Source organism: Dreissena polymorpha, chromosome 3, assembly GCF_020536995.1.
Source record: "Dreissena polymorpha isolate Duluth1 chromosome 3, UMN_Dpol_1.0, whole genome shotgun sequence".
In the NCBI taxonomy this organism is placed as follows: domain Eukaryota; kingdom Metazoa; phylum Mollusca; class Bivalvia; order Myida; family Dreissenidae; genus Dreissena; species Dreissena polymorpha.
In genome coordinates, this window is record NC_068357.1 from 21,584,084 (window position 1) to 21,600,222 (window position 16,139).

The 16,139-nt window shown below is 35.9% G+C and overlaps 1 protein-coding gene across 3 annotated transcripts in view; it reads right to left on the minus strand.

Annotated features, from left to right (window-relative positions):
* The window catches only part of LOC127873243 (muscle-specific protein 300 kDa-like), a 59,206-nt gene extending 47,394 nt beyond the window's left edge, over positions 1–11,812 (minus strand). For 2 of the 3 annotated variants that reach the window (XM_052417018.1, XM_052417016.1), the window contains exons 1-2: positions 10,449–11,065; positions 4,476–4,610 (exon numbers count right to left, since the gene is read on the minus strand). In XM_052417018.1, the coding sequence (XP_052272978.1) occupies positions 4,476–4,610; positions 10,449–10,619 (306 nt within the window). In that variant the 5' untranslated portion in view covers positions 10,620–11,065. Of the gene's footprint in view, positions 1–4,475; positions 4,611–10,448; positions 11,066–11,435 lie in introns of those variants that run through there. The other variant, XM_052417017.1, reaches the window with a different exon arrangement.
* Between the last annotated feature and the right edge of the window lie 4,327 nt (positions 11,813–16,139).

A 16,139-nucleotide genomic window follows, 5' to 3' on the forward strand; every position in this document is an offset into this window, starting at 1 on the left:
TGAACCTATGAAGTTTCATGATCCTAGGCCTAAGCATTCTAGAGTTATTAACCGGAAACCGTTTTACAGTTTCTAGTCACTGTGACCTTAACCTTTGACCAAGTGACTTGAAAATCAATAGGGCTCATCTGCCAGTCATGATCAATGTACCTATGAAGTTTCATGATCCTAGATCTAAGCGTTCTTGAGTTATCATCCGGAAACCATTTTATTATTTCGAGTCACTGTGACCTTGACCTTTGACCTAGTTACCTGAAATTCAATAGGGGTTATCTGCCAGTCATGATCAATGTACCTATTAAGTTTCATGATCCTAGGCCTAAGCATTCTTGAGTCATCATCCGGAAACTATTTTACTGTTTCGAGTCAAATTGACCTTGACCTTCGACCTAGTGACCTAAATATCAATAGGGGGCATATGCCAGTCATAATCAATGTACTTATGATGTTTCATGATCCTCGGCCTAAGAATTGTTGAGTCATCATCCGGAAACCATTTTACTGTTTCAAGTCACTGTGACCTTGACCTTTGACCTTGTGACCTGAAAATCAATAGAGGTCATCTGCCAGTCATGAATGATCAATGTACCTATGCAGTTTCATGATCCTAGGCCTAAGCATTGTTAAGTTATCATCCGGAAACCATTTGAGTGTCTCGAGTCACTGTTACCTTGACATTTGACCTAGTGACCTGAAAATCAATAGGGGTCATCTGCCAGTCATGATCAATGTACCTATAAAGTTTCATGACCTTAGCCTAAGCATTGTTTAGTTATCATCCGGAAAACATTTTACTGTTTCGAGTCACTGTGACCTTAACCTTTGACATAGTGACCTGAAAATCAATGGGGGTCATGATCTATGTACCTATGAAGTTTCATGATCCTAGACCTAAGTGTTTTTGAGTTATCATCCGGAAATTAATTTAATGTTTCGAGTCACTGTGACCATAATCATTGACCTAGTGACCTGAAAATCAATAGGGGTCATCTGCCAGTCATGATCAATGTTCCTATGACGTTTCATGATCCTTGGCCTACGCGTTTTTGAGTTATCATCCGGAAACCATTTGGTGGACGGACCGACCGACATGTGCAAAACAATATACCCCCTCTTCTTCGAAGGGGGGCATAACAAGTCAATTGTAAAACCGGATGAACTTGGGCTTTTATTATTGACCATGTTTTTTTTAAAATAATTGAAGCTTCTTTTAATGTGATGTGCCCTTCTATACTATTAAACTGTGTTCTTGAGAGTTTTGGTATTTCTATGTCATTAAGACAACTATTTAAATTGTCTTCGTTAACTTATAAATTTTGAGACTGGTATAGTGTTTTTATTATAAAATAAGGCGGTTTCTTTTAAAATATCAGGCTTTTAATCTATTGTTATTCCATTGTCATCAATTAAATTGGTCATAGTTTTGTATGTGTAATGATATTTGTGCATGTTACAAAAAAAGAGTTTCGTGGGTTTTTCGGCATTCTAAACCAATTCTAATTTAGATCTTATAACGGACCCTTTTATTTTTCATCGCATATATTCTTAAGTTCAGCTTTAAAAAAATATATATTCATGTATTGAACATTATTATCTCAGACTTTTGTTTTGTAGTTCTTTTCATTTTCAAGCATTAGATGCTTTTCATGATTATTAGTAGATTTTTTTTATAGGAACTGTATCATATTTCTTTTCCCCAAATTTCTATTAGTAAATAATCGAGAAAAAGTTGATCATCATAAAAATTGTGTGTCTTCATCTTTTCTTTCAGACATAAACGGGGACCATGTATTGTTGTGTTATTAAGTAATTTTTGTAATAATAGTTGGTCATGGATAAACTTAGAAAATTATAACGACATGATAACATTATTATTACGTTCTTCTTATAAAAAGTTTTACTGCGTACAAAGCGTTAATATGTGATTTCTAACATTAGTCCTCCACATTTAAATTGCGACCTCGACCATTGACCCGGGGCCTTGTGCAACACATTATTAACATGTTTATCACTTCTGACAATTTACTTTTAACCTGTATCCGTGGAAGCTACGGACAAGACTCTGAAACCGGAATCGACCATTCATCAACACCCACCATGAATTGAACAATTTGTTTGAGAAAAACAAAACTAACAATTAAATGCACAACAAACACACTACTTAATTCTGTGCTTTCATGCAAACCGTTAGTTACATGTCATTTTTCGTTGTAAACGTTTAAACTGTATAAGCACACAAGGTCAAATCTGTTTTCACAGACATCGTGTTAATTGCTAAAACAATTATTTCAGTGGCATTCAATATAATCATGCTAGAAAGCCCCGACCACACTAGGGAATGAATTCAAGTTCCAAGGCAGACACTTTACCGCGTCTCTAACAAAGCTAGCTCATATAGCACGGCAGTATAAGTTCTCTTATAAGTCACCATTCTACAAATTGAAACCGGAAATCATATTATCCTTTTAATAGATAGTTTAAAAACTATCATGCAACGATAATGCTACATGGTGCTCCTTTTTAGCCATTATTAATCATTTGAACATCTTATAAGTCATTTCCACAGTTTGCTATGTTTTCGAAGGAACGTAATAATAAACACCTGATAATATTGAAATCAATAACAGTGTTTTCCATTTAATGATACGTGAAATCCAACAACTTGTAAATCTGGCAAGAAGATCGTATTAGTCATAAATATCATGCTAAACTATCCCACAGTCTGGTGGTACTCTTTGTGAAGGCAAATAAGGCATAAAAGCTTCAAAGGTATAGGGATACTTAAGAAACATTTTAATTTCTTTTCCAAATGCCAAAAAACTGACAAAATATTTTACAATGTTCCATTTAGTTATTTTATAAATTCAGTCCACACCAGATTTTCAACAATCTAGAAACTTACTAGTTAAATAGAAAAATTCGTATAATCAACCTAATGGTTTGCGTTATTACTTATCCACTTTATGCTTTCATATGTCATTCTAAACCCACTCGGCAGTATAGCTTAGAGGTACTTGTACGCCAATTTTCCAATTTTGGAAAAAAATAATAATTACTCACATATCTGTATTGTATGTTATAGTCTTAACTAATTATAATATCAAGAATAAAAAAATAAAAAATATTGCCGTTCACGGAATTCGAACCCGGGTCCACTGAAAGCAACAAAAAATGCGCTACCACTGCGCCTTGCAACCTTTTTTAAAAAATAAAATAGCGAATAATAACCGCTATACTAATGCTCGACGTATTTCCCAACAAATCTAGGAAAAGCGTAGCAAGCTGTTAATTATTTTACCGATGTCGAGTTATGACTATCCGTTAATAAACCAATACTTTTAACATGTTGCTTAATCAAGAGCGTTATTTCGCTTGTTTCAACATAATGCATTTATTCTTCTTTGAATATATGACAATTATTTTGAAAATCGTCATTTTACATGAAATGAGACAAGTCTTTACTGGTATATCACCAAATATCAATATGTTGTATTAACATTTAAGTTTAAATAATGTCTTATTAAATAACTCATCAACCGTAGCCAGATGGCACCCCTGAATAGTCTATATACTATGACATATTAAATTTCGCTTAATGATTTCATCATTGTGTTTGTGTCATACCTGAACATGGAATTGACGAATCAAATAAAACTTAGGTTAATTAAATAGTTTTGTTTATTTTAAAGCATCGTGTTCAGTAAAAACAATGTACAAGCTTAAGTGCCTGCGCATTTGACAGATACTCTAACCGCAGAAATAATTTGCGCATTGTGTTGCTTGTCATTCGTTCTATCTGTTTTCTTGACTAATGTTAGCGATTCGTTGTTTCGACCAAACATCAACTTGAGTTATTAACATTTGACGGCGTCTTCAACCCGTATGAACAATGACCCGAGTTTAATTTGTTCAATATTGGATGGATTTACTGTTATTATTAACCACATTATCTGGAATTGGGTTAGGGTATTAATAAGTTTATGTCAGTCAGATCTATTCTATGCTATTATTTTTACCGGATTATTTATGTCGCAAAGTAGCCTCACACAATATATTAACAAACGCAAGCACGAAGCATTATTGTATAGATCAGAGGCTTTCACCGAGTGGATGCCAAAACTCATTAACATTAGATAGGTATACTAACAACGCACCTGTTTAGAATTTCATTAAAGGAAAATGTAACAAATGCATACACCTTACATTTCCATAAACTGAAACGATATTGTGAAAATACTTTTCACATGTATCTGTGTACTCACGACATCTATGTTGTAACAACATCATAAATTCAAATAAAATTTAATTGTTACTCGCGGATTGGAAAACACGTGCATTTGGATTTTTATATTGAAAATAATATTGAAAGGTTGGTGATTGCGCGCTTATAAGCTCTTTAAAATCCGAATGAATTCATTGTGAATAAATAAGAGGTCAAATACAATGAGTGTTATTTACTAGCAATAGGAAGATACCATGTTTGCTAAAAGTTCTATCTTTGTAAACTGGCGTGTAGGCTGGGTCTTAACAAGCTCGTCCTCCGCCTCGTCCACGGACTGGGTAATCTGGGTCATCCTTTCTTCGTATGCCTGCCAGTCTTCCACTGCTTTCTAAATGTGAATAGTGACGTTTCTTATTAATATTATTTACCCTGAAAATGAATATTAACTATAATTTATGACAGCTTAAACTTACATTCTAAGGGGTAAATATATTATTGTTTCACGCTATTCGACTTATCTTACAATTAACCGATTCTATAAAATATGTGTTTAGTTCAGATAAATACACACAACCCATTAGAAAATACTGGTAATAGTAGAACGATAAAATGTTCATGGAACCAAATCTTCAAACGTATCATTTATTTAAAAATGCCCACGGTCATCTGGTTATCTGACCTGGGTCAAATATGTTGCCAAATAGCATTCTCTATATAAATATAGATATCAAGTGTCTCTTTTCGCACGCATGGATTGCTCGTTCGTTTTATGTTTATATGGTTGTTCCATTAGTTGTCAAATTGATCGATGGATTAGCTCCAAAAGCTAACTTGTCGCCTCCATCCAATATCAACAAACTGACGCACGAGCTGAAGCGTTACCGTTGGGAAATCATCGGACTAGCCGAGGTCAGATGTCTAGGCTTTGGAGGAACATAAACAGATGAAGGGAGGATTCCAAACACAGCCACGGGGTTGCTGTCATCGTTATGAAGGAGGTAGTCAATAGCGTATTCAGTTGCACCCAATTGTCCAGCAGGCTCATCTCCGTTCGTATCTCAGTGAGACCTCACAAAATCATAATCATCCAGATCTACGCACTAATATCAAATTATGAAGACGACGAGATCGAAATCTGTTATCAAGAGTAAGAGCGCATCATAGCTACGGTCCCGAAGTAAAACATCATTATCGTCCAAGGCGACTCGAACGTCCAGGTTGGACCAGACGCCTATCAAGACTAGTCAGGGAAAGTAGGTTGATTTTGCATAGGAGCGACACATGTCAAATGTCTAAGACTTCTTGAGTTCGCTAGAGGCCACATACTCACCCTGGTCAACACGCTGCACCTACACAAAACGTCTCGAACAGCGACTTGGAATGCTCTAAACGCGCAAGTACACAACCAGATCGACTTCATATTGGCGCCTGAAAGGTTCAAGGCCTGCATCAACAAGGCGAACACAAGATCGTTTCGTGGCAAATAAATTGGCAGCGACCATGACTTCACCACCGTCAAACTAAAGTTTAAAGAACAAGCGCTACACCAAGAACCATTGCATCCGATTTGACGAGTAGAAACTGAAGGAACCTGATATAGCAGAGACATTCCAAGCACAGATAGGTGACACGTTTGCAGCTGTGAACAGCCTAGACAATGACTTTGACATAATCACCAACAACATCAGTGAGTTCTGCTGTTATTGACCAAAGAAGTTCTTGGGAGGGAGAGAAGGAACAACAAGCCAACGGTGACGACCGTTATCATGGAACTATGCGGCACAAGAAGAGATCTGAGGCGGTAAGGACTCCAGCCTGGGCTCTATGAATGAATACCAGAAAGCGAGCAGTGAAGTGAGGAAGAAGATGAACAAGAGCACCGCCTTGCGGGTGCAGACCGCTCATCTATTTTTCTTTGTAAAGGTGTAGGGACCCTATCTCAATTTCAATCACAACGGATGGAGGGGGTGGAGTGGAGAGGGGTGTGATAGTGTGGGGTGTGGTCATTTATTACATTATCTTTCAAAAATACAAAAAAAAATGCAAATTTATTTCTATTTATTTTTTTTTTGTGGGGGGGGGGTTGGTCTGGTGGGATGGTTGGCGTTATTTCAAAATAAAATAATAAAAAGCAATATTGTGTTTAACCATGTTTGAAAAAACAATAGATGTAACTTGTCAGAAACACATGCCCCCTATTGCGCCGCTGTGAAATTATTATGTTTTACTGACCTTGAAGGATGACCTTGACCCTGAATTCCACAACCTCAAACTGTGCAGATCCATGAGATAACATGCATGCAGATTATCACGTTTATCCTCAATATTGAAAAAAAAGTTATGGCAAATGTTAAAGTTTTCGACGGGACAGACAGAAATAACATTGAACATTTGACCTTGAAGGATGAACCTTGACCTTTCACCACTAAAATGGTGCAGCTCCTATGAGCTTACACATGCATGCCAAACATCAAGCTGCTATCTTAAAAAGTGAAAAAGTTATGGCCAGTGTTAAAGTTTTTTCGGACTGACATACTGACGGACAGTTCAACTGCTATATGCCACCCTACCGGGGGCATTAAAATTATTTTTTTGGGGTGGGGGTGTGTAGTGTGAGGGTGTGGTGGTCATTTATTAGATGATCTTTAATTTAAAAAATAATAATGGGGGGATTCGGGGGGGGGGCGTGAGGGATGGTTTGGACGGAGTCAATTGTGGTATGTCAGGTAAGAGTTGTTTGGTCGAAGTATCAATCGAATCGAATCATACATAAAGAAATTATGGCAATTTTAGCAAAATTTAATAATTTGACCTTGAGAGTCAAGGTTATTCAAAGGTCAAGGTAAAATTCAACTTGCCTGGTACAGTACCCTTGTGATAGCATGAAAGTTTTTAAAGTTTAAAAGCAATAGCCTTGATACTTAAGAAGTAAAGTGAATCTAAACACAAAATGTTACCATATATTCAAAGTTACTAAGTCAAAAAAGGGCCATAATTCGGTAAAAATGACAACCAGAGTTATGCAACTTGTCCTTTACTGTCCCCTTATGATAGTTTGCGAGTGTTCCAAGTATTAAAGCAATATCTATGATACTTTAGGGGTAAAGTGGACCAAAACACAAAACTTAACCAAATTTTCAAGTATAAGGGCCCATAATTCCGTCAAAATGCCAGTCAGAGTTACATATCTTTGCCTGCAGAGTCCCCTTACGATAGTTAGTAAGTGTTGCAAGTATGAAAGCAATGGCTTTGATACTTTAGGAAAAAAGTGGACCTAAACACAAAACTTAACCAAATTTTCAATTTTCTAAGTATAAAAAGGGCAGATAATTCTGTCAAAATGCCAGTCAGAGTTACATTACTTTGCCTGCACAGTCCCCTTGCGATAGTTAGTAAGTGTTGCAAGTATGAAAGCAATGGCTTTGATACTTTAGGAAAAAAGTGGACCTAAACACAAAACTTAACCAAATTTTCAATTTTCTAAGTATAAAAAGGGCACATAATTCCGTCAAAATGCCAGTCAGAGTTACATTACTTTGCCTGCACAGTCCCCTTACGATAGTTAGTAAGTGTTGCAAGTATAAAAGCAATGGCTTTGATACTTAAGGAAAAAAGTGGACCTTAACACAAAACTTCACCAAATTTTTAATTTTCTAAGTATAAAAAGGGCACATAATTCTGTCAAAATGCCAGTCAGAGTTACATTACTTTGCCGGCACAGTCCCTTTATGATAGTTAGTAAGTGTTGCAAGTATGAAAGCAATAGCTTTGATACTTAAGGAAAAAATGGACCTAAACACAAAACTTTACCAAAATTTTCAATTTTCTAAGTATAAAAAGGGCACATGATTCTGTCAAAATGCAAGCCAGAATTATCTTACTTTCCCTGCCCAGTCCCTTCATGATAGTAAGTAAGTGTACCAATTTGAATGCAATAGCATTGATACTTAATGAGAAAAGTGTACCTAAACGCAAAACTAAACCGGACGCCGACGCCGATAACGACACCGACGCCAAGGTGATCACAATAGCACTTTTTTTTTCAAAAAATAGATGAGCTTAAAAGGCCAAGTAAAAACGGATTGAGGAGCAATTTATCAACATTAACAAAGAGATGGCCACATGACCCCAGGCAGTAGTAAAAAGGCCTACAGAACCCTAAAGACCCGTAAGGGGACCAGTCAGCCAAAGGCCAGTGTTATAGCAGACAATGACGGAAAACTCCTGACCATCGAGAGCGCCACAGTCCTGAACAGGCGCACCAAATTCTGCAGCGACCTTTTTAACTACCAGCTTCAGCCAGACCCCAGTTTCCTTCCGATACTAAAGGCAGAGTTTGAAAAGGCAGTTCGGAGTCTGAAGACAGAAAGATCTTCGGGAGTGGACAATGTCCCTTCCAGGTGATTAAGCACGAAGGAGAGACAACAACTGCAGCAATGACGGCACTACGCAAGAAGGAGATAGAGTGGCCTAAGGAATGGACGAAGTCATCCCCTTACCCAAAAAGGGCAACATCAAGCTGTGCGGGCATTATCCGACTGAAAAGCTCGGCCGAGGAACTGCCTTCGGAAGAGCAGTCTGGATTCAGAGCTGGGTGGAGCAGTGAAATGCAGAATCATCATTGAGAAACACCTGCAACAACAACGTTAGCTTCCAGAACTTCATCGACATTAACAAAGCTTTCGACCGCGCGTGGTCTGATGGCCTATGGCAAGTGTTGAGGGGATATAGCATTGACGAAGGGCCGGAGTAAGTCATCCAATAACTCTACGGGAACGCAAGCAGCGCAATATTTCTCAACGCACAGATGGGTGACATCAGTTTGCGTCTGTCAGAAATGTCTTCTCTCCCGCTTCCTTTTTAACCTTTTCCTTATGAACGAGACCCTCCAAGATCACCACACCTCCATCTCCACGTGTGGCAAACCGATCTGCTACTTGAGATTCACAGATGACATTGACCTAGTTAGTGGCTCCATCAGTGACCTCACCAACAGACTCTATGAAAGAGCAGGAGCATACGAGATGGTGGTCAGCACGGAAAAGTCAAAGATCATGGTTAACATCACAAGCAACACCAGTACTGACATCACCATGAACGGCAAAAAGCTGTAGGTAGGTAGCAGCGTACAGTACATGGAAGTAACATGTCCAAGGATGGTACCAGTACCGACGAGGTTAGAGCAAGAATTTCCATGGCAACTGCAATGATGGCCAGACTGAACAGGTCGTGGACAAACTGCCCCATTAAGTACATGCTCTACACGTCCCTCATAGTCTCCATCTTAATTTTCGGCTGCGAGACCTGGGCGCGTCAAGCTGACACAGAACGCATAGTACAGGCTTTTTAACACAAGGTATCTCCGAGGACTTCTCTGCATCTTACAAAAAGCACAATATCAACCATTACATCTGGAACATGACATCAACACTTGTTGGCCCACAAGAACCCCTCCTGACGACCGTCAAACGACGAATGCTGGTTTGCTTTGAACACATCACCAGGCACGACTCTCTATGCAAGACTGTGCTTAAGGGCACGCTATATGGAGGTCGCCGTCGATGCCGTCAGCGGAAAAGCTGGATGGACAAGGAGAATAACTGGACATCCCTCCACATGGATACATTCAGCTGCCCTAAACAGACCTGACTGGCCTAGGATCTCTTTGGCACCATGACTCCTTTATCCAACGGCCAGACCGGTCAAGGGAATGCTTATGATGAGATATCAAGTATTGAATCAACTGTTATAAGTTCATCGTATCAAGCAGTACATTTACAATTTAATTTGAGAACAAAAATGTTAAAATAAATTGTTATGTTGTTCAGTCAATAACCTCTCTTACAAAAGTGTTATGCACAGCAAGTGTTTTATGACACGAACATTGTCGATGATGCCTGTATACTGTAAAACTTCAACAAACCAATTTGTTTGAGAGTTACAAAATGACATTTTTATTACAGAAGAGACTCAGCTTATATTTTGAAAATGCTTTTAACGCCCCATTACCACGTACCTGCTATGTATTGTTCGTCAAATTGAAGTCATTTAATCATCATACAAACAATTATAACAAAGTGTTGCTCAATTCGTCAAGTTGTTTAAGAATGTGATAACCATAACTATTGAAGTAATTGATTTGAGAGTCACGCAATTCAGTCTCTGGAGACCTTAAAACATTTAGGCATACATTAAAGGACGCCTTTGCAAAAAGTCAAATACTTACTTTAAATTTTGCATGCAAGGTGTTGAAAAGGGAACGTGCATCCCGAAGTTTAACTTTAATCTCATGAATACCCTGGCTGATGAATGTCTGTGAATTTCGTTTTTCCTGGAGCATTATTTCTTCCTCTATATGGACCTTCAATGAATCTAGATTAGACATCTTGTCCTGCATAAATAAATGATAAAATTACTCATAGTCATAATATGAAACATAACAAAGTAACCATAACGGGGTTCACGCAATTATAATATTCTTCTCAATAGAACTACAGTAAATTTGGCACCTTCACACATGAACGCACAACGTTAAAAATTTAGATGAATTAATATAAACATATGTATACATGCTACAAGGGATTTTCTGGATAGAAAAAAATAATAAAAACTCGCGAAGAAGCACCAAGCGCTAGCCACAAATTAACACACTCAAAGAATACATTACGTTGTATTTATTTTTTATTTGCCATATTTGCTTCAAACACACATATATTGTCGATACAAAATATTATTAAACGTGACCGTCTAATATTATATCTTGTAGGACGCGTGCGTCCAATAACTTTCGTATTGGACGATCCGATATTAAACGATCAATCAGAGTAAACCCCTTACGTATCATTCACGAAGCAATCTATAACTTCAAAATGCTGTTAAAAAAGATCAATTCCTGATCTGCGAAAAAAGGTTAACAAATCGCCCCACCACTTAATATGCTTTAAATAAATAAAAAAAAATCTTTGAGGACGAATGCCTTTGAGGACGAAAAGTGCTTACAGCTTACTTCTTTCACGTCATTAAATAACGTTAAAAGTCGCGTTCTTTCGCGGACATAGCGTTGTTAGGTACAATGGACGTGAATAATGCAAATAACTTTAGGTATATATATATATATATATATATATATATATATATATATAATGAAAATATTATTTAACAGCGTTAACAATACCGTGAAATATGTACACTCGTACACAGCTTGCATACTTACAGTTGACTCGCCTGTAAGCTTGTCCACTATGGTCTGCCATCTGTGTGCTCGTTCAAACCTATGACCGTACTGTATATAACCCAATAGTATTACACCATTCTACGTCTTTTGTCCATAGACTTAAAGTATCATTATATGGTATTTTATTTTATTATATACCTGTTTAATGCTTTTGACAAAACACTGGATGTATCAATCGTTGAAATAAAACATCCCGTATTACGCTACTCGCTGTTTCAATTTCCGTATTACCATACTAGCCGGACTACTTCGACCCATTTAATTACGTCACATTACGCGAAACGAAAATATAAATATTTCATATTTCTAAATATATAACGTAGTACATCGTGTGACGTCATTTTTGTGACGAAACACAATGGTTTTATCTAAACTCTGGAATTTAAGGACATGTCGGACTTTGTGTTTTTTAACAGTAAACTATTTGTTAAAAACATAGAACGAATTCAAAACGTATTATGGAGTGTGTTTTTATCATGCATCAATGTATATTTCGATAGGAATACAATACAATAGTGTGGTTTAAACTAAGTTTCGATAAAGACATGGAAGATAGAAGTGGAAGGGCATATCGTTTCAACGTTTTTTGTTACAAACATCGGATTAAAATTTTAAGTTGTCAACTTAAATGTTATAAACATTGGATTGACGATGGCATTAAGGGTAAGCGTGTCGGAAACCTGTGTTTCCCGGTTCGAATGTTTACACGTTAATTTACATAAACTGTATTCATACGCGTCATGGCGTACCGTTTTAGCCATTGTTTTGTCAGTTTTGTTAAAGTAAAAAATACAATTGTAAGCTGTTTTTATTAGTTGTTGTATATAATAAAAGGAATATTACGCTAGTCAAATGTTCCAAGAGTTTGTATCACTCGAGTGGCTTGTGTGATGACGTATCACACGAGAGGCGGAGCCTCGAGTGTGATGCGAAATAGCACAAGCCACGAGCTTACGTCGACCCATTGCAAATTGTTCAAAACTATCACGCCACATGTGTGTTTAATTCATTTTAACGATCCCTTACCTTAACCGTTTTACATAAAAACTAAACTTATAAAAAAAAATGATCAGTTTCCGAAATGGCAATTTCTGGTCAGAAAATATCTTTAAAACGTTTTGGATTATAAAATATTTATCCATTTTGCTGTTTGATCATTTAAGACAACTCTAATAAGTGTTTTCATTTTGAGTGAACAAAAAACTAATTATGCATAACAACAAACTGATTATCAAACCAGTCGTTTTCATAAGAGAGATAACAGCGCCGTTTAAATACATACCCATTGCCCATGATTTTTCAGACGCCACAGTGTTACTGCAACTAGACACCGACTAGACACAAAGAATTTTCAACAGTATGTTAAAGAGAACTTTATACCATTTTAAAATCATCTTTGTATATAATAAACAATTGTAATACTTTTAAAAATTACAAAAAATTCAATACTTGCCCACAACTCGTTTAAGCTACAATTCCTTCTTTTTCTATCACCAACATACATGTATCAAGATTATTCAGCCTTAGGTAAGAAGCAAAATCTGCCCAACCTTCGACGACCAGTTAAAGTAATGATATGTAACCGACTATGTATTCTAAAGCATTAAAAGAGGCAGAGGACCACAATTCTTACAAAACATGTCCTAACCTAAATACCCCTTTTTTGCATTTAAATGCTATTCTAGTTAAGTCAGCTTTGAAGATTTGAGAAAAATCCTTTACAAACTGAAAGAGGAGTTGAATACGAACACTCTTTAGGAGTATATATTAAGTAATGAGGAAAACATACACAGGACAATAATTCTAAAACAAAAAGCGGTCGCACCTAAATTTTATCTGTACGATCATCAACACAAAAATTTAATTCGGATGAGAACATTTTAGCAAAATTCACCAACTAAAGGAGTTGAGTACAAATATTGTGCGAAAAATATGTTATATAGGCGGACAACAGGAAAGACCTTATAATTTTACCAAAAGTGGTCACAGCTTAAAGTCATACGCTTAAGATCATTAGTATTTACTATTCAGCAGTAAAAAAATTAGCAACATCTTCACATAAGTTACAGTAAAGTTTAGTACACAAATTGAAGTCCGGTTAAAGGTCGTACGGAAGTACGTAAATAAAGGGCTTCAACTTAAATGCTTTAAGAGCACTAAACTGGTGATTGATTATTTGACATTTGTGACAAGTATCAATCCCAAAGGTTGTGAATGAAACAAACAACAAGAAGAATGTCAGTGAAACTAATGAATATCCAAGAAAATGAGCTTTGTTGATGTATGTGTTTATTTAAAACATGGGAGCAAGACTATTAGACAATTACTCACAGGAAGAGCAATGACTGGAACTTGTGGTATGTAAGCGGCATTACAATACTGCATTCTTTCCACAACTCTAGGTCAGCAATTAAAGCAAATAAACAATACATAAATTGGGACCATATCGACGGGTGAAAGCGTACTTGCTCCAAGTGCATTTTTTCAAAACAAAATCAGGAGAAGATAAAAAAATGTATCAGAGCAATATAAACAATGAAGGCTTTACAAGTTCAAGTCGTAAGTTCAAGTCTTATTGATAAAGTATGTTAAAATCTCATAAAAATTGTATTTTTTCACAAATAAAGAAGTTATTTGGGAAAAAAACAATGTGTGTTTGACCCTTTTCGTACTGAAATTTTATATATTGTGTTCTTTATTTTAGAGCGAAAATGTTTTAAGTGATTTCAAAACTAACATAAATGATAAATTAACTTTATTTTATATACACTACTTCCCCCATTTTGAAACTAAGAATATTGTTAATAAAACGCAAAAACTGGCGCTTGGAGCTTTTTGCACTGAAAAAGTACTTTTGTTCTTCTAAATGTTAAGAGCGCAAACTTCTAAGTGACATAAAGTGACTTAAAAAATATGACAAATTCTCACTTTTAATGACCAAACATAGTTATTGATAGTTTCTTTTATTGAAATATACAGATTTTAGGTTTATTTGTATTATTTATATTTAGACCCCATTTTCGAGAACAAGCATGCATACTATTAAACTGGGCTTGTATGCTAAAAGCATCTGTCGTTTATAACGCTTTAGTATCAGCAAACAATTTAACACATGCATATAAAGTGTATGTATATATATTGACATGTGAGCTTCTAAAAATCTGTCATTTACAAACAGAGCAATAGAAGAGGACAAAGAGGCTCCCCCGGCTTGAATCCACATGAAATATTAAATAATTGTGAGAAGCAATTGTTATCATTATCTTTCACATATGATTTGACATTTAATATATACTTAAGCATGTTTAGCATCTTACAACTTTAACCCGATGAACTTATTTTACCCACAATGCGTCATGTATGACCTATCGAATGTGGTTTCGTAATCTACAAATGCGTAATGGAGTTTCATATTCTTGTCTAAAACGTTTTGAATTATAGAGTGTAGTATAAAAATTCAATCAACCGTTCTACGGTTAGCTCTGCATCCAAAGTGAGGTTCCCTTAATAATTTTCCTTTTATAATACTTATTAATGAGATTACAAAGGGTAAATTAACATATTGTAGACGTTATATTTACCAGAGTGATGCCTCGAAAGTTAGACGGATTATTCGTGTCAACAGATTTGAATAATATTAAAAATCTAGTTGAAAATATGCACAAGATAGGGTGAAATACAATCCTTCAAGAACATGAAAAAATATGCAATATTTACTGTGAGATCACTGATGTTATGTCTTGACATAAGACACATCAATTTAATTACTTCATCAAATTATAAAAGGACAATATAGACAATCAATATATATACCGTCGGCTGAGTCCCGATAAGTATCATCCCGAAAACAACTGTCGTTGAGCTTTGCTGATAAATATGTTTTTAAACGGTTCATTCACATTAAGTTTATGTTTATCAGATTTATTCTGGCTATTTATTTTAATTATACTTCCAGACCTTACTTGAGTTTAATTAACTCAGTGCTTATAATAACTGTCTTTCCAAATTATAATACCTATTTTACGCAATGTGCAACAACACTTACTTCTAGCCTGCAAAAAAACCCAATAAGCATCAGTATTGGCTAATTCTCATTTTCTGAATTTGAACAAATTTGATTTGGCTAGTATACAATCAGTATTAAACCATTAGAATTTTTAGAAGGAGTTGAGCTTTGCCTTTAGTATTTGCAATGCAATGAATAAGACACCATAAATAAGATCAAACGTCATATCAATACATGCATTTAAATCAATTTAATTGTAAAAGAAACGGAATGATATTATGCCAGTTTTTGAAACTTATGTCTCATTAGTATCAGTTATCTCCCCATAATTTGTTTCAGCATAGACACATTCATCGAGACGAGATAGATTGGTAAAATTCATACTAAATTCAATAAGGCAATGATCCGCAAAGTCGGATAAGTCATGAGTATTCATATCATTTAATAAGGAAATCTATCGTTATCCGCGATTACAAATTCAGCAACGCTATGATCAAATTATTTCAATTCAAGATATTACTAGCGTTTCGACATGGCTAATTTCTCACGTTAACCAAATATAAACTACATTCTTTGCCTTAGGTCAATAACTTATTACCGAACCTATTTTAAATATCCCGAGGGGATCACCCTTTTGATTAACTATTTACCTCAACGTGATTAATATACCGTTGCAA